Here is a 17,455-nt window from a genome sequence, read left to right on the forward strand (position 1 = left end):
CCCCACTGCCCCGTCCGTACCTGCGTGTGCAACCCTGCACCGCCTCTGCTGTGGTTTGGCACAGGCTGCGGGGCCACCACAGGGCCGCAGGGAATTGACTGTTTGCTGAATCAGTGGGTTCCGGGTTCAGATGATTTGGGGACAGTCCTGTCCGGTCTCCTCCTTGCATGCCTGTGTGTCCACATCGTCTGCTCTGCTGTTCCCTCTTGCTCTCCGGGTCCTGCACTTCCTTCTTGGTGGCTCCCTGGAGTCTGCCGTGCGTCTCCCCATGAGACTGGTTTCAGTGGGAGCCTGTGTGTGTGTGTTTCACCCGTTGTTGTCTTCGCTCTGAAGTCTGTTTCTCATGCTTTTGCATCTCAGGCTCATCTTCGCAACAGTGTTGTTCTCTTTGTACGTAGCATCCTCTGCTCTGAGGCTGTGAGTCTCATAAGCGCGGGGCCTGTAGTCCGAGGCAGGTCTGACCTGCTTTCTACTTCCGCTGACTCTCTGGCCGGGAATCGCCCTCTTGGTCTCGAAATCTGAGGGCAGCTCCCTGCAGACACGCGCTGTGGTCGGTCCCCGCGGCACACTGCGGGGCTGGGCAGAGCTGCACCTCTGGCGTCAGTCGCTTCTCTTCCTGGGCAGCTGGTAGCTGTCGGGTCTGGCCTCAGGGCCACCTTGGCTGCCTCCCTGTGGGTTGCTCTGCATGGGGTTGCCCCCCTGCCCCCCCCGGGGGTCGGCCAGGCCCAGCTTCTCAGTTGATGGGGTGCCTGGGGGAGGGTCTCTGCGCCAGGCAGAGCCTTGGGGTCCGCAGCTGAGTTTGCAATGTGAAAGCTTCACAGTGACTGGCTACTCGTGACGCCGGGCTCTAGAGTCCTGACCTGCTTCCCATGGAGACGCTCGACCGTCGCCACCGGGGATGACCAGGGGCTGTCCTGGTTGTGGGGTGACTGCGCAGGAGGGGGCGGGCTCTGCTGCCGCCTCCAGGGGAGCGTGTCTGTCTGTTCCCAGCATTTGCACTGTGGTTTCATGCTCACGCCGGTCTGGCTGGGCAAGGTCCTTTCCCTCTGTCGCTCAGTCTCCCCTGCTCCTGACCACATGGGGTCTGTCTGTAGCTGCGGAGGGTGGGCGAGGGGGCGGCCTGTCTCACCACGGAACACACATGGTCCCTGCACTGCAGGTCAGACACTCCACACAGAGTCTCTTCGCGCACATGAAGGGGATTCAGGACGACCCGCAGGCCCTGCGGAGCTTCAGCGAGACCCTCCTGCAGGTCTTTGAGGACAGCCTCCTGAACCCCAGGTGAGCGGGGTGCCGGTCCTCAGACACCCGGGCTGTAAGGGCGGGCAGGGCGGGCCGAGGTGATGGGCGTGGACACAGCCAGGCATGGCGCTTCCAGGCCACCCTGTCACCTCTTGGGGCCCCTGCAGCCTGTACTTCAGGCCGGTGGGATTAGGGTCAGAAGGAAAGGGGATGGTTCAGCGTGCCTCTGGTGCTCCCCAAGCGCCAGCACAGCGTCGCACGCGGCTGTGGCCTCTGAGCAGTTGAGCGCTCGCCTTGCTGGGACTGCGACGTCACAGCAACAGTTAAGATGTTTTTCTAAACATCGTACTCCAGTGTCTTGCTAACCGCCATCTCACGAAGGTGGAGTGTGGACTTGGGCGTTCCTGAGCTCAGCCCCCCAAGAGGGTTGTTGCTGGAGTCAGTTCTCAATGGTCCCGGGGCATCCAGGCCCCCATCACCACAGTGTGGCTGCAGGTCCCCTCCCTGGGCCCTTGGCGGCCTGTCCTGGCCGTGGGAAGCGCAGACGCAGCTCTCAGCGAGCAGGACCCCAGCGCGTGGTCTCTCCTCTTTTTGTGACAGCCCTGGGCAGGGTGAATGGGCTCTGATAAAACGTCCACTTTTGACTCAGGTCAGCGTCCACAAAACCATCACCACAGTCAAGATACACCACAGCACACCCCAAGACTTCCCACGAGCCCCCTGCTCCCCGCCCCCTGCGCCACGGCAGCCGCCGGTGTGTCTGCACTTTTTCCGAGTTGCAGACGGGCGCGCCGGGCCCAGCCCCCGTCGGCTGCCTGTGTGCTGTTGGCGGCTGTGCTTGGTCTCTCTGTTCACCCGGGACGGGTATTTGGATTGTTGCTGGTTAAGGCCGGTGCGGACGGAGCTGTGGTGGGCGTCCCAGACACGTCTCCCGTGGCCACCGCTGTCCTCTCCTGGGTGAGGCCCAGGGCTGGACTGCCTGGGTCGGGTGGTTGGCAAATATTAAACTTTTAAAAGAACTGCCAACTATTGTCCAAAATGACTGTGCCGTTTACATTCCTGCTGATTCTGCCCGCGTGTTCCTGGCGCCCCCGTCGCCCCTGTGCGGCCCCTGGAGTCTGTCCTCCCACGGGGGCTGTGCTGAGGGAGGTGCGAGGCCTCGCGGCCCCAGCGCGCGCCGTCCTCCTGGCCGAGGGTTGCAGCGGCGTGTCCTCTGGGGGAGGGTCAGCCCAGATCTTTGCCTGGTTTTTCCCTCCTCGCTGCTGGGTTTTGGGTTTTCCCACCGATCCTGGTTGGTCCCGGCCAGGTGTGGGGCTTGCTGACGTTCCTCTGGGCCTTTCAGGCTCCCGGACTCACTTTCCACCTTTCCTATCATGCCTGGGGACTCTGGGCCCAACCGCGGGCACAGCAGAGTTCCCGCACGTGCTCTTGAGGGAGTCTTACGGTTTCAGGCTCTGTGTTCGGACCTGACGTCCATCGGGGGGAGTCCGGTGTGAGGCGGTGCGGCCCCTCCACGGGTCGGTCCCGCGTGCGGCGTCAGGTGCACCTGCACCAGGTGACAGAAAGCGGTCACCTCCCTTGTGGCCGCTGGGTCTTCGTCAGAAGCTGGATGCGCAGGCTTGGGCCCCGCAGGCCCTGATCTGTGTTTTTTTTGAACTGTAACTTTTGAAGTTGAGCCACTAGCCCTCCTGCCCTCCTGCCCTCCTGTCCGTGGGGCGGGGCAGTTTCTCGACCTCCCGCGTTTCTGTAAGAAGTTCCCAATGGACTTCCTGTTTTCTACAAGACACCCTGCCAGGGTTTTGACTGGGTGGGTGGTGCTGTTGAGGGGTCCGCGGTCACTGTTGGGTTTCCCGCCTCCATGCGTCCACCTCCCTCCCACAGTTCGGCACCGGGTCTCACAGCAGGTCCTCTCCCCTCAGGGTGTCGGTGCCGTTGCTCAAGATGCTGGACCAGATGCTGGCTCACGGGTGCTTTGATGTCTTCACTGCAGAGGAGGAGTGAGTGTTTTTTTCTTCCCACACCGGCTCTGCCAGTCGAGCCCCTGGTCCGCCTTTACAGGAACAGTGGTGGCATCCGGAGGCCGGAGTTCTGGGGATAATTTCCTGTGTGTCGAGGGTCGGTCTTTATGTGCCCCGTCGGTGCCACCCCTGTGTGAGGCTGGCGCTGGGCGGCAGGGGCAGCAGGTGATGAGGCCGGAGGTGGTCGCAGTGGACAGAGCGGGGAGGCCGCTGGGCGCAGGCTCTGGGTCCAGGGCACCTCCCACCTGTGCTGTGTTGCAGTCTCAGCGGCTGCCCGACCACAGGGACCCGTCGCCGCTGCTGAGTCCCCTCCTTGTCCACGGCTCTGCTGTCCTGGGTGGGTCTCAGCGGAGGGTTCATCTCGTCAGGGCCACAGTGTCTGGCTTCTCTCCTGAGACTCGCCTGGACCTCAGATGTGCTAGGTTTGGTCCCTGGTCTGGGTCTTGTGTTGACACGTTTCAGTGACTTGGAAACAGCTTTGAAAATGTTAGGTGATCTTGTTCCCCTCCTGAGGTCTGCTCGCTGCCTTGTGTCCTGGCTGGTGGTAGCGTCACTGTGTGGCTGGGGCTTCCTGTCACCCACCAGGGTGGTCCTTGCCCCAGGGTGGGCAGTGTCCTTGCACGTGTGCATCCACTGGGCTCAGGCAAATCCTTGAGGGACCCGGGAAGCCCCTTCCCCTCTGGGAGCCGCACAGAAGCTGACTGCAGACTCAGGGCAGCCCGGGTTGTGGTGGGGTCCCCTCTGCGTCCCTCTGCGCGGGCAGGAATCTGGGCAGCTCTGGGCTCTGCTCCTTTACTTCCCACACCTCAGCGGCCAGTGTCCTTTGCAGCCCAGTGTCCTGTGAATTTTGTTTGACTTTTAGTTATTTCAGGCTGGTGGGGTCGGGGGACCTGGTGCTTGTTTCTCCACGTCTGCTGGGGCTCTCAGATCTGATGGCAGAGCCGCCCTCACATTGATGGGGTCTCCCCGCTGGTCATGGGGCAGCATCCTTGCTAACTTTTCTGAGATCTTAACATAGTTTTTTGGTTTGAAAATTTCAAAATAAGATGGTCAGAGAAAGCATTGCCTGCTATGAATATAGCTCTTTGAACTTTTCTAGTTTTGTCAATTTTTGTTTTCTGCATTTTAAGTTTTGCATTTTGGTACATACTAACTAAAGATTAAATCTTAACATTAAATGACCCTTTCTCATTTCCGTTGGCACAGTTTGGTCTTGTAGTAATGGGCGCCTGCGGCTTCTTTTGACCTTGAACTGTGTGCAGTACTTTTCCCCGTCCCATCCCTGGAAGTGCTGTTCTTGCGCCCGTTGTTGCTCTGTCTCGTGAGCAGTGGGCAGCCCTGTGGGCACTCAGTCCAGGGGTCTCGTAAGCTCGTGGGCTGCTTAGCCCCGTCACTGGGTCTCACGTCTGCATCTAAGGCAGGGGTTCTCAACCTTCCTCATGCCGCGACCCTTTAATGCAGTTCCTCATGTGGCGGTGACTCCCACCCATACAGTTATTTGCGTGGCTACTTCATAACTGTAATTTTGCTCCTGTCTTTATGAATCATAATGTAAATATCTGATATGCAGGATGGATTTTCCTTGTTACAAATTGAACATAATTAAAGCATAGTGATTAATCACAAAAACAATATGTAATTATATGTGTGTTTTCCGATGGTCTTAGGCGACCCCTGTGAAAGGGTCGTTCAATCCCCAAAGGGGTCGTGACCCACAGGTTGAGAACCGCAGGTCTAAGTGCTTCCACGGGCCCCCCCTCCTCCTGTTTCCTGTTTGGTTAATAATATAACCGTCACCTTCTGGCTTTCCTCTCGTGTTTGTTTGGGACTTATCACTCTTCTGTTTTCTTCATGGTCACCCTATCCAAGTCTAATTTCCAGTGTTTCCCCTCTTCCTGGACAATGCCAAGGACTTGGAGCGCATTAGGTCCTTTTCCATTGTTCGTTCCTGGTCTGCATGTCAGTGTTTGTTATACACAGGCGTGCTGAGAGGCCGTGAGGACGGGGTGGGGTGTCAGGCGCAGCAGGCAGGCGGGGGTTCTGCCCCAGCTGCCTGTCCAGGAACCAGGCAAGGTACCCTGATGCGGCGTCCCCCAGGGACGGGGCCCCTGGCCGTCACCAGCCAACTGCGCGGCACCAACAACTCGTGCCCCGTGCTTCCCTTGCAGCCATCCCTTCTGTGTGAAGCTGCTCACACTGTGTAAGGCAGAAATCCACAAGTCCAAGGACGTCCAGAAGCTGCGGTCCAGCATCGCGGTGTGAGTCCCACGTCACTGCTGACGCAGGTGGGCCGGGGGGAGAGGATGCGGGAGGCAGAGGCCACGTGAAGTCCTAAGAGCAAGAGTGAGGCCATCGTGTGTCCCCAGCCCTGTCGGCGCACGGCTCTGGCCTCGGGCGGCACGGTGTCCCCCCCACTGCCATCTGGACGGAGTGGACACGTGGTCTGGATGCGGCACTAGGGTTGCCTCGGCTCCGAGCGCCATCCCGTGCTCACCCGTGTTCTGGCCCTGCAGGTTCTGCGGGATGGTGCAGTTCCCTGGCGCCGTGAGGAGGAAGGTGCTGCTGCAGCTGCTGCTCCTGCTCTGCCACCCGTTCCCCGTGGTGAGTGTGACCGCCACCACCCTGGGGCTTCCCCATGGTGGCACATCGAGCGGGTTCTGGACGCTGGTGCTACGTGTCACCAGTACCGGGGCAGCCAGAGTGGACTCGGATCCTGGTGGGGAACATGGCCTTCCTCTACCTCTTAGGACACAGCGGGGTAGGTGGGCAGTGTGGAGGGGCCCCTGCCGTGTGGACGCGCAGGTCTCAGGGAGCAGCACCCGCAGTGACTCTCCCGTGTTCTCCTGGGGGCAAGGGTGCCGCCCACGTGGGGCAAGCAGGTCATGCACCGCGAGGCCCCCACCCCGCATTCCATCCTGCACCGTCCGCCTGTGAGCGCCCTGAGTAGGGGTCTCAGCAGAGATCCTGGAAGGCCCCTCACCTGAGTGATGTTTTCACCCAGAACCATCAGGCTTTCTAGAAATTCTTCCCTTTGGCTGAAAAAATGCTTTGAGGGTAATGCAAGTGTGCCGTTTTCCTAAGGTCACCAGTAGCCCTTACCTCGCAGCAGCGCCCATCAGAAATGCAGCTTCTCAGGCCACCCGACCCGCTGGGGAGGTCCTGTCCCTGTCAGGGCCACGCTCCCATGAGGTGTTACAGCAAGAGCGTGCCTGGCCTGTTAGCAGGCGCCTGGCTGCTTCTGATAGGCTGCTGGCGGGGTCACAGAAGAAGCAGGTGGCCTCCCGTTGCAGGGGGGTGTGGGGGTGTGTGCGGACGTGGCCAGGTCTCCCGAGTTAGGGTCCAAGATCAGCACGTCTTTCAGCTTTCAGCCAGACGCCAGGGTCCGGTCATCTCTGCTTTGTGTCTGGCCGCACCCCCCTAATGGCTCTGTCCCGTCCAGGTCCGCAAGACCACAGCCAGCCAGGTGTATGAGATGCTGCTCACCTACAGCGACGCCGTGGGCGCAGACGTCCTGGACGAGGTCATGGCCGTGCTCAGCGGCACTGCGTGGTGAGTGCGGACCCCTCCCGTCCTCCAGGACGCAGGTCATGCACATCACATTGAACAGGGGCTCCACTCCCTTCCTGTTCCTGTGACCTCTCCCCAGAATCCTCCAAAGGGAGCAGGAAGAGGATTACGGCCCCTGACGGCCTTGCGAGGAGGTGAGGTGGCTGTAAGGCGTTCTTCCTCGCTGCTCGTCTGGTTGCTGAAGCTCAGCTCTCTCCCTGGCATCCCAGGAGGCTGGCGGCCGCACACAGGGTGCCTCCTAGGGGCCCCAGGGGAATGTTTTCACAGTGAAATGACTTTTCTCCCAAGTGCAGTTCTTCGTAAGAGATGGGCTAAGCTTTTATTTCTCTGTGGGCTTTTTCACAAACTAATCACGTAGCAGGCTCTGGGCACTGATTGGGGCTGGTGCTCCCGTGTCTGCTCTACAGGGGTTGGCGCTCCTGCCCGGGCTGCAGTGTTAGGAGTGCGATGGCGTGTGCGATGCAGGGACACGTGTGTGTCTGTGTTGCATGGCATCTACGAGGGCGGCCGTACCCGCTCGCCCTGGAGGAGGGCCCGCAGGCCTCTGCTCAGTCTTGGTGGGAAAGGCTACACGCAGACACATTGAGTGAGGAAGGACGGAGGAAACGGGAAATGTACGGTTTCCTGTCTCCCTGCTGCACACGGCAGGACCGTGGGCTTCTCGCGGGTCTTGAAGTGCGTTTTAGGAACCATTTCCTGCTGTCTCTGTTGGCTTCTTGACTCCTGGTGGGTTCAGGGAGCAGACGTGTTGAGTTAGGGGTGGGAGGGGCTCCAGGAGGAAGAGCGTGGGTGGTGTCCAGAAGCAGGAAGGGTACAGCCTGGAAGTGCGGGCTCCGACGGCAGCATTGGCTTCACCCAGGTTTTTCAGGGAGATAGTCAGTCTAGTGAACATCCTTGTGGGCCTCCAGTGACTGCTTCGGACGGGATGTGGTCTCGGCCGTGGGGCCTCTGCTCTGTGAGCAGGTGAGCCCAGCCCCTCCTTCAGGGCTGCGACTGCTCAGCTGACCCTGTCCTGGGGAGAGACGTCCCAGGGGGAGAGCAGCAGCCTCCTGCACGGATGGCACCTCTTCTGTCCTGTCGGCTTGATAAAAACACTCGCCTCGGAAAAGGACAGCAAAGAGCAAGTCCGTGGGTCCCTAGCTCCACGCTGGCGCTCCTGCCCTTCCTCAATCCCTTTGTATTTAAAAAGGAACTCCAGAGGGTTGCAAAAGCACTTGAGGAAAATTTTCTCTGTGGTTGCTAAATTTAATTTTTACTTTTAATGAAAGTAATAAATAGCTCTTCGAAATCAAATAGAACTTTAAAAAAGCCCCCTTGATAAAAACCTGGGCCACACCTGCCCCTCCCCCTTCCCCGCCGCGCCCTGTCGCCTCCCCCACATCTGGGGGCTGAGTCCTCTGGCAGTTTCCTGAGAACAGGGTTCAGGACAGAGCCTGAGTGGGGGCCAGGTGTGGGTTCCGGGTGGGTGTCCTTTCCCGATCTACTCCACTGAGGTGCCCTGGGGGGTCTGCACACACACAGGAGGGTCACTGAGTTCCAGGTCCGTGCCAGGTTGGACTCGAGTGAGTGGGCCCTTCCTGTGGCTGAAGCCGCCCTGCCCTCTCCTCCTCAGGGACATGGAGCTCCCGCTCGTGAGAGCCCAGCGGAACTGCCTGTGTGACCTCCTTGGAGTGCCCAGACCTCAGCTGGTCCCCAAGGTAATTGCATGCCCCCTCCACGCCAGGCCTGCAGACAACTCCAGCAGCTAGAACATCCTGGGCCCGTGTGACGGTCGGGACCCCTGGGGGTGCGGCACTGCGCGCCAGCCCCCTGGTCAGCCTGTTCTCTCAGCAGCATTGACACGCTGTGCCGCCCAGCAGTGCCAGGAGCTGGAGCGGGGCGGGTTCTGCTCCAGCTGCCCTGCCTGCTGGTTCCCCCTCCCACAGCCGGTACATGTAAGGTCTCCTTTGGAGCATCTGCACCCTGCACCTGGGACAGGCCCTCTGCTGGGTGGGTGGCCGTCCAGCCTCTCTGGCCCGAGGAGCTGGCACTGACCAAGCTCTCTCTTCCCTCATGTGGCAGAGGCCTCCTCGGAGCCTGGCCTGGTGGCTGTGTCACCCCACAGTCTCTGGGGCCTGCGAGTCTGTCTGCTGAGGCTACCGTTGTCCACAGCTGTGGTGTGTGTGCTGCTGCTGTTCTCTGCCATCTCGGGGCCTCAGGCTGTCCTTGCAGGGTCTGCATGGCCACGGGGAAGTTTCTGCCTCTTGTGCGCACTTGGCAGAGGCCCACTGCTTGCCTGCTGGCTGTTTCTCGTCTGTCTGTCGGCCCTGCAGGAACTGCAGTGGGATCATTGGGATGTAGCCACTCTCCTTCCTCACCCATGTCCTTGCTGGCTGCCCCCCCGGACTTGGGTGGGGACCCAGCTCTGGAGAGGCTGTGTCTGAGTTTTTCAGAGGATAGGAATAGCAGCCCTGCTGGAGTCAGAGCTGGTCACAACCCGTGTGGCACCCAGTCCCCACACACGTCACCACACCCAGGTCTCACTGTCCTAACATGCACGTGGAGCTGCGGGGAACCTGCCTTCACATGTAGGGCGGGTCCCCGAGTGGACAGCGGGCAGCAGGAAGTGCTGCTGCGCAGAGTCCAGAGCGATGTGTGTGCTCCGGCCTGCGTGTCCTTGCGTGAGGCTCGGCACCTCCTCTGTGGCCGCCGGCCGTTGGGCCTTCCTCTTCACCCGTTCAGCTCTTCTCGTGCTTCCTCTGGGCTGTTGTCCTTTTACGCTTCGTGAACTGCAGGCCTCTCTTCCTCCAGGGCTGTGTTCTCGTCCCCATTTCTTCCCTTCCTACCTGTGTTCCGGATCCTGTTTTAAATACACTTCCCTGCTCCAAGGTTTTGTCTGTAATACCCGACTTTTTCTCCCAGAAGCTTTATTGTTCCACCATTTACATTTAGGTTCCCAGCCTGCTGGTACTGGGTCCTACATGGGGTGAGAGAGCGGTCAGGAGACAGATTTTTCCACGTGTGGTCGATCAGCCCCATTCTGGCTACAGTGCCTTGTCCACTGTTCTGAGTCAGGGCCCACACGCGGGCTCTTCAGAGTCTGTGTTCTCCGGGGACTTTCTGTCCGTCAGGGAGCTGGCACCTGCCTCACAGACAGACTTGTAGGCCTTGGGTCCTGTGCTAGGTCACGATAACTCAGTTGTCTCCGTCCTCCAGCTTTGTTTTCCTCAAGTCTTGAGTAGACTTGTGAGTTTGCCAGTAAAACCAGGCAAGAGCTTGGCTGAGGTTGCTTGGAGTCTGTGGGTTGATTTGCTGAGAACTGACGTGTTCTGACCATGAACCTGAGACGTCGTCCAGCTACTCAGGAGCTGCTCGTGGTGTGACAGCTTGTGCAGGAGAGGTGTTGTGTGGCCTGTGTGTACTTGTCCCCCAGTTCTTGGCTGTTCTCTTCCTTTTTCCACTGTGTTTTCTCTTTGCATTTCCATTTCAGAGGTGACGGAGGGGTGGCCCTGGGACCCCTTTGCCTTGCAGACCTCAGAGCTGGCCAGCTGGGCCCCTTCCCCTCAGCCCCTCCCTGCCTTGTCCTGTCGTTCCTCCCAGGCCACGTTCACCTGGTAGTGCACAGACCTGAAGGAGAACAGACTGTTTCCTTCCCTCCCCTCCTGGCGCCGCACTGGCGTCTGCTGGGTGGGCCCTTCTCTCAGGGCCCTGAAGACACCCCCTCCATGTGCAGATCTGGTCAGCTCCTGGGTGACACTGAGGGACAGAGGTGGCAGGTGAATGTGTCACTGTGTCCCTTGTGTTCACGCCAAGTGCAACATCAGCTTCCCAAATAAACATGCATTTCCATTTTCATGAGGAAAACCCTGTGCACAGATGGGTGAAGCCACGCACAGCACAGGAGCCTCTGTCTGCTGCCCAGGAGCTGTTGGCCACACGGCTCTGGGCCCGTCCAGGGACGTGGCACAGATGCAGTTCCCTGTAGGAACAGGGCCCAGGGAGGACAGGGAGATAGTGCTGACCGGCCTGACCCTGTCACATGTCCTCTGCAGCCTGCTGCCCGCTGAGGCCTCTCCTGGGAGCTGAGCCTGTACACCTAACACAGAGGAGCCGCCAGGTGCGATCAGCACAGAAAACCTGGACACAGCGCCTCGGCCGTCGGTTGGAACACTGAGGGACTCAGAGTTGTCACCATGGAGGTGGCTTTTTATTGCACGCATCCTGCACTCAGGTGGCCTGGGGTGTTGGTGCTTTTCGCTCGACTTAAAAGCAAGCCCACATCTTATAAAACCCTGTGCTGAGCTATCTATCTGTGTCTGACACTTGGATTGAGGGTGCATGGTGGGGCCAGCTGCCAGAGACAGAGCAGGGGCATCCTGACTGAGGACATGAACTGGAGGCCAGAGGGGTCGGAGGCTCCCTCCTGCTCTGCTGCCCAGGCGGAGGGGCAGCCCTGGGTGGGGACCAGGCCTCTCTCAGCTCAGCTCAATGTCAGGTGCTGTGAGGCCACCAGGGAGCCTTGGAGGGCCTTTCCCATCCCACCTGGCAGGGTCAGGACAGCGGTCTTCCCTGCCATCTGCCCTACCTAGTGTCCAGTGCAGGTGGGTGACCGACACATGCCACACATGCCACTTACCCTTGTGCAGGTTTTTACAACCCGAAGAGCCATCGCTGCATTTTTAGAGTCCTGCCCAAGACCAGCTACAGCCATGCGGCCAGACCCCCAACCGGGAGGCGGGCGTGGGGCCAGCAGCCGTGCAGGCCTCCGTTGCGAGGGGATGATCCGAACTCAGTGTGTGTCCTGGAGTCCGTGTTCTCTAGGGAAGTGTGGGAAGTGCCACAGCTCCTGTGTGTGATTCTGGGAAAGTCATCCTTTTTCTTTGTCTAGTGCAAGCTCACACCGAGCATCGAGCCAGTGGGGCTGATGTGTGTCAAGGGTTTGCTGAGAGCTCTGAAGGGCGGAGCCAGCCTGCGGGCAGCGTCCCCCAGTTTCCCACCATCCTGTCCTCTGTCGTGGTTGAGAGGATGCAGGAGCCCTCACCCACCTCTGAGGGGAAGGTGTTGGTGTGCTATCCTTGGGGCCATAAGCCCAGGACAGTGGCTGCACCTGGACCGGAGCATCCTGCCCTCGTGGGACTCGGGTGATGACAGGGCTGTGGGTGGGGGCCCCGGTGGGCCTCCACCATGTGCTTGGCTGCTGCTCTGCTGGTTGGTTTCCTCCTGCCTGGGCTGAGCCCCTGGACGAGCTGGCGGCCAATCACTTGAACCCCCTGCCAAGAGGGGTCATAGTCGAGGCTTTTACCTTTGGAGACTTAAGAGTCTTTATTCCACTCGGCCTTCCAACCCCTTCCCTCTTGAGAGTACGTAGGGAGTTTTCCATCTCAGATGAAAGACTAGCCCGAGACCCCTCAATGGGCGAGGCCACTTGGTGAGGGGTCCTGGACCACCAGCCTTGGGCCTCACTGGAGCGAGGAGGCCACACAGGGTCCCATCCTACTGTGCACCAGGGGCAGGGACACATAGCAGAAAGGCAGAGGGGGGACAGCACCTGCTGAGCGGCATCTGGACCTTGGCTGCAGAAAACCAAGCGAGCAGCTCCGAGAAGGAAGAGGACGCACCATTTTTAATGTAACTTAAATGCCCCATGAGACTCTGGAGGAACGGCCTTTTGCGTTGCGCAGACAGTGGGCCCACCACATTGACCTGTCGGGGACCCGCGTGTGCAGGGGCTCCTCTTCCGGAGCTGGGCTCAATGTGCAACCCAGGGGGAGCGGATCTGATGCGCCGGCTCTGGTCACCACTTGCTCACACCAGGTGCCTGGTGGCTGCAAACTCCTCCTTGTGCAGCTGTGGTTTCTGGAGCCCATGTGAGTCTAGGTGACGGGTCCGTGGGAAGCCCTGGGCCCCCGTGACTCATGCTGTAACCAGAAGCAGAGAGCAGATGATGAACCATGGAGTGTGGGGCCTGGTCAGTGACGGCCCATTTCCAGCTGGGGTGTCCCCTGCTCTGCTCTTGCAGGTGGTCTCTGTCTCAGTCCACGTGTCCCCTGAAGTCAGTGCCGTGGCTGGCACCCCTAGGTGGTCCCCATGACACATGAGCTCACATCCACCCAGACTGGCACCAGGTGGCCCTGCAGACAGAGCAGGTGTCCGCCAGGATCCTGACCCACCAGCCCTGATACCATCACCGTGTGGTGACAGCTCTTGGGAGAGGATGTGTGTGACCCCAGAGCCCACTGGTGACAGGTGGTGGCAGAGGACCTGCTCCATGTCTCCGTCTGTGGTGTACAGGTGTTCACACCATGTGTCAGGTGCATGGTGAGGGTGGGATCACACCTGCCAGGTGACGGGCCGGCCCCGCACATGCAGGGTTTGCTACACACCAGCTCCACATCCCACCCATGGGGCTCACGCGGGGGTGTCCTTCCCGGCTTGCCCTTTACCCCTTGTCACCTGCCTGACGCTGTGGCTGCTGCGGGCCTGTCAGCTGAAATGGAGGAAGTCCCGGCCCTCCTGCAGGTGCAGTGACCTCAGGTTGTCCTCAAACACGCCCCCTGTGAGGTCCTGCAGGAGGAGCAGTATGTCTGGCTCACCCAGGCCTCCCCTGGCCTGCACTGGAGCCCCCCAGAGCCTCCTTCCAGGTGTGGCATCCCCTCTGAACTGCTCCACTGCTCAGACGGAAGGAACCTGGACAGGACACTGGATGCAGCCGGCCATAACGTCCCCTTGGGCACCAGTGGGAGGTGGGGTCTCTGAGAGACCCCCACCCAGCCTCGTGCAGCACCTCCCTGGGGAGGGCAGTGGACCCCACCGCAGGCCTCCGGGGCAGTCCCGCCTGCTCCCATGTCCAGGGTAGGCCCCGTTTTCCTCCTCCCAACTCATCCTGGAGCCTCCAGGGGACCCCACCCACCTCCTCTACAGGGGACACAAGTGGGAGTGGCCCTGGGGGCACAAATGGCCACTCAGCAACCAGCTACTGATGGACCCCACCCTCTTCCCACTCTGTCCCATCCCTGCAGCCGAGAGGTCAGCACCCAGTAGGTAGGCTCTGTCCATGTCTTACATGTGGTCCTACAAGGTCCCTGAGGTGACCCCGGAGCCCACTCGGCAGTGGCACTTTACTCATGATTTCAGCAACCCAGGCACAGGGGCAACTGATAAGGGAGGGGGTCCTGGCCTCTCGCTGTGGGACCCCACGTAAAGCCCAGAGCTGAGAAGGCGGCACAGCGGTGCGGGCACCAAGCCCATGTGACCTCAGAGAGAATCAGTGTTGGTTTTACAGATATGCAGCCTGTTTCAGGAGGGCACCATGGCAGCCGCCTTGCCGGACACCCCGGAGGGCCCCAGGCCTGGCTGGAGGTGACTGTGATCCTGTCACCCTCCCAGCCCCCAGAGCAGCAGTCTGCCCCCTCGTGACCCAGGGCTTTTACCAGCACTCACCAGCTTCACGCAGATGACAAAGGGTGGCCGGGCCGCTCGGAAATGCAGGATGGGCACCCGGGGCTTGGGCCTTTCCTGAGAGGCAAGGTGGGTGGTGGGCAGGGCTCCGTGTTCCCCCAGCTCCTCCCCCAGAGCAGGCCCCACCACTCACAACTGGAGGTGCAGGGCTGGATCCTGCATCGCTGCCCCCACTCAGCCACCTTAGAGCCACTGCAGACCCAACCCAAGGTGAGCAATGGGGAGACCTGGCGGAAATACGGGGTGGGCACAGGTGGAGCTGGGGGCTGCGTCTGCCAGGCCTGGCAGCTGTCAGGGCCTTTCCCAGGGTGTCCATTCAGAAGGCCCAGGACAGTGTCCTAGGTGCCAGCCAGCTGTGGTATGCACGACCCAGCCTCTCCCCCGGGGGCTCCTGGGGCCCCACACACCTGGGAGTCCTCGTAGCAGTAAAAGCCCTTCCTGATCTTGTTCTCATCCACGTCGCAGAAAGCAACCACCTAGGGGAGGGCACGGGACGCTAGTAGCCTCAGGGCTGGTGCTGCTGGGCCTGGGGTGGAGGATGGGGCAGGTGGGGGGACGGGGCCCACCTTGCGCTGCGCCCCGGCTGTGAGGCTGCGGTAGAGCCTGCGGCCCTGCTTGCCTGCATTCCAGATGGTGAAGGTCGTCCAGTGTGGCAAAGCCCGTTCTTCCAGGAAGCGGACACGGTGGGTCCAGATGGTGGTCCTGTGGAGGGAAGGCCGTGACCCTGGCCCCAGCATCCCCCACCCCTCTGCCCCACCTGGCAGGTCCCCTTGGCCCATGTTCCCTGGCCTTCACCACCCTGAGGCAATGTGCACACCCCCACTCTGCCCTTCCCCCATGCACCCAGCATTACCGGCTCTGGGCTGGACAAGTGAACCCGGAATGCCCTGCCAGGACCCACCTCTGTGCCCACCCTCGGGGACATTGGGACCACTGTACTCAGGGCCACGCACTCAGGAAGCACGGCAGACACCGGGCACAGGCCCTGGGGAGCCCACCACTGAGTGCCTGCAACTGATGAGCAGAAGGGCCTGGACGTGCCCCTCAAGCCCTCACGTGGTCCAGTGTCCCACAGAAGCAGCCAGGCAGCCAGGTCGTCTCCTCCAGGCTTGGTCCCCCCATTGGCCCCTTGCTGCATGGAGCCCCGAGCATGAGGGGGAGCCCTGCACGCTCAGCTGTCCCAGGTGAGTGGGCCAGCAATACGCAGCGCCAGCAAGGGACTGGCTCGGGGCCAGCCTTCCTGTCAGGCAGGTGGCGGCGGATGGGCACTTGCTGCAGCCTCACCTGCCTGCCTCCCGCTTCAAGCTGGAATGTTTCACTGCTGCGCTGGGTGCCAAGCTGAGGTTTGGGTGGGGGCAATGGCGCCCTCGAAAGTGCTGGTCCCTAATCCCGGCCACTTGGCACCTCACTTCAGAACCAAGTGCACAGGCTACACACCCCCCAAGCCAATTACGTGCCACGCAGGCCTGACCACAGTGCACGCAGCTTTGCCAGCACCCAAGAAAATGAAAAGGTTCTAAGAAAAGAAAAGTTAACTTTGTGCAAGTGGGAATTCCAGCAAATCCATGAATCCTAAGCCAGCACGAGGCAGCTTCAGAGTCACGCTTAATGCCCCCCTTCCAGGCAGGGAGCGCGAGCGGGACGCCCCGTGCTGGGAGGCGCCGTGCGGGGTCCGCGGGGTCAGGGTGTTGGGCTGTGCAGCAGCGGAGTCCCCTGGGGCCCCTGCCAGCAGGGGCGAGGCTGCCTGGCACTGTCCTCCCCGCAGGGCGACGGGTGAGAAGGGGCTGCAGGCTCAGGGCCCAGCACGGTCACCTCCACTCTGCACAGGGTCAGGCCCCTTTCATCACCAGTCCGTTTCCTTCAGCGCAAGGAGCACGTGGAGTGAAACCCCCATCAAGGCTTCTGCAGACACTCCAAGGGTGTGAAATGGCCCAGACCAGACCTCCGAACCGCCAGCCAGACGCAGCTTAAAGCCTCGGGGCAGGGCAGTGTGGGGTGTGCACGGGGCAGCCGCCAAACCCGGGGACGGCGGGCAGGGGTGGAGCGGTGCTGTGGGGAGGGGCAGGTCTGACCCGAGTCGCGTGGCCTGTGGCACAGGTTTCGACGGTGGGTCTCGGTGCGGAAGGAAAACAAGGCTGAGAGGGACGTGGGTGCTGCAGGACCTCTCTGGGCTTCCCGAGGCTTCGGGCATCTCCCGTCTGAAAACGCCACACATGGTGAGCCGCTAAAGCCGAGACCCTGTCACGAACACACTGGTGGGCACGTCGCCCTCAGGAGCCCCCTTTTCACTGTGTCGTGGCTCTTTTTTATTAGGGTGCCCACACTGTGTGTGTTCTTCACACCCCTCTCCACCTGCTGGTGGGCGTGTGTCCTTGCCCAAGGGCTGGGCGGTGCAGGGGCCGCACACAGGTTTCCCTGGGTCTGCAGATGGGCATTTCTGGAACTTTCCGGGGAGGAGCGGCAGTGTCTGGGACACATGCCTGCTCAGGGCAGCAGCCGGCCAGAGGCTTGGACAGAGGTGGTGGGAGAAGACACGGCCCATGGCGACCCCAGCGCGGCACAGATGCGGCATCGGGAAGCAGCAGCACGTGCTGCTCCTGAAGTCAAGGATGAGACATGGAGGCACCTGGGCCCTGGGCTGCTCGGCTCGGCCCGAAGCGGGGCCTGGGGGGCAGGAGGGGGACAGGTGGGTCACTTCTCTTTGGAAGTCTTTCCTCTGGGCCTCTTGGTGGCTGAAGTATTTCAGTGAAAATCGCTAAAGGATACACATGTTGACCGTTCCTCTCTGAAGAAGGACAAGCAGTGAATGTCAGGGGAGTCCGGGGGAAGCCGCTCTTGACAGGCTGGGCTGTAATTAAGCTCGTCGCTCTGGGAGGTCCTCCCCCCGGGCTCAGAGCCCATAATCCCACACCGAAACCACATGAGGTCACGTCTGCTGTGGGTGGCAGAGCCTCACGCTGCACAGTCAGGAAAAGGCCCGACGTCAAAGGCGCATTGTAGGCAGGCTGCGCCCAGGAGGCCTGCAACCGCCCTTCCTCCACGAGCTCCAGGCCCACCATCGAGCATGTGGTCAGCACCAAGGACGCTCGTGCCTCAGAGTCTCCAAGGGACTCAGGGCAGAGGCCAGGAGCCCACGTCCCCAGCTCTGCAGTGCTCCCCTCCCCCACTGTGCTGACAGCGGTGCCGCCCCT

The 17,455-nt window shown here is 60.9% G+C and overlaps 2 protein-coding genes across 9 annotated transcripts in view; one reads left to right on the top strand and one right to left on the bottom strand.

Annotated features, from left to right (window-relative positions):
* LOC149999129 (tubulin-specific chaperone D-like) overlaps positions 1 to 11,096 on the top strand; it is a 32,654-nt gene extending 21,558 nt beyond the window's left edge. Inside the window, exons 17-23 of the mRNA XM_090290703.1 lie at positions 1,160 to 1,281; positions 3,162 to 3,239; positions 5,429 to 5,518; positions 5,774 to 5,861; positions 6,700 to 6,809; positions 8,440 to 8,524; positions 10,859 to 11,096. Coding sequence (XP_090146829.1) covers positions 1,160 to 1,281; positions 3,162 to 3,239; positions 5,429 to 5,518; positions 5,774 to 5,861; positions 6,700 to 6,809; positions 8,440 to 8,524; positions 10,859 to 10,873 — 588 coding nt within the window. The 3' untranslated portion in view covers positions 10,874 to 11,096. The remainder of the gene's footprint in view (positions 1 to 1,159; positions 1,282 to 3,161; positions 3,240 to 5,428; positions 5,519 to 5,773; positions 5,862 to 6,699; positions 6,810 to 8,439; positions 8,525 to 10,858) is intronic.
* A 1,306-nt stretch (positions 11,097 to 12,402) lies between these two features.
* Positions 12,403 to 17,455, bottom strand: part of QTGAL (queuosine-tRNA galactosyltransferase) — a 29,772-nt gene continuing 24,719 nt past the window's right edge. For 5 of the 8 annotated variants that reach the window (XM_090292873.1, XM_090292870.1, XM_090292877.1 and 2 more), the window contains 4 exons: positions 14,831 to 14,966; positions 14,672 to 14,740; positions 14,247 to 14,321; positions 13,270 to 13,531 (listed from right to left, as the gene is read on the bottom strand). In XM_090292873.1, the coding sequence (XP_090148999.1) occupies positions 13,337 to 13,531; positions 14,247 to 14,321; positions 14,672 to 14,740; positions 14,831 to 14,966 (475 nt within the window). In that variant the 3' untranslated portion in view covers positions 13,270 to 13,336. Of the gene's footprint in view, positions 12,725 to 13,259; positions 13,532 to 14,246; positions 14,322 to 14,671; positions 14,741 to 14,830; positions 14,967 to 17,455 lie in introns of those variants that run through there. The other 3 variants (XM_090292874.1, XM_090292871.1, XM_090292872.1) reach the window with 2 other exon arrangements.

The sequence above is a fragment of the Furipterus horrens genome, unplaced genomic scaffold (assembly GCF_987537825.1).
Source record: "Furipterus horrens unplaced genomic scaffold, mFurHor1.1.pri manual_scaffold_11, whole genome shotgun sequence".
Lineage (NCBI taxonomy): Eukaryota > Metazoa > Chordata > Mammalia > Chiroptera > Furipteridae > Furipterus > Furipterus horrens.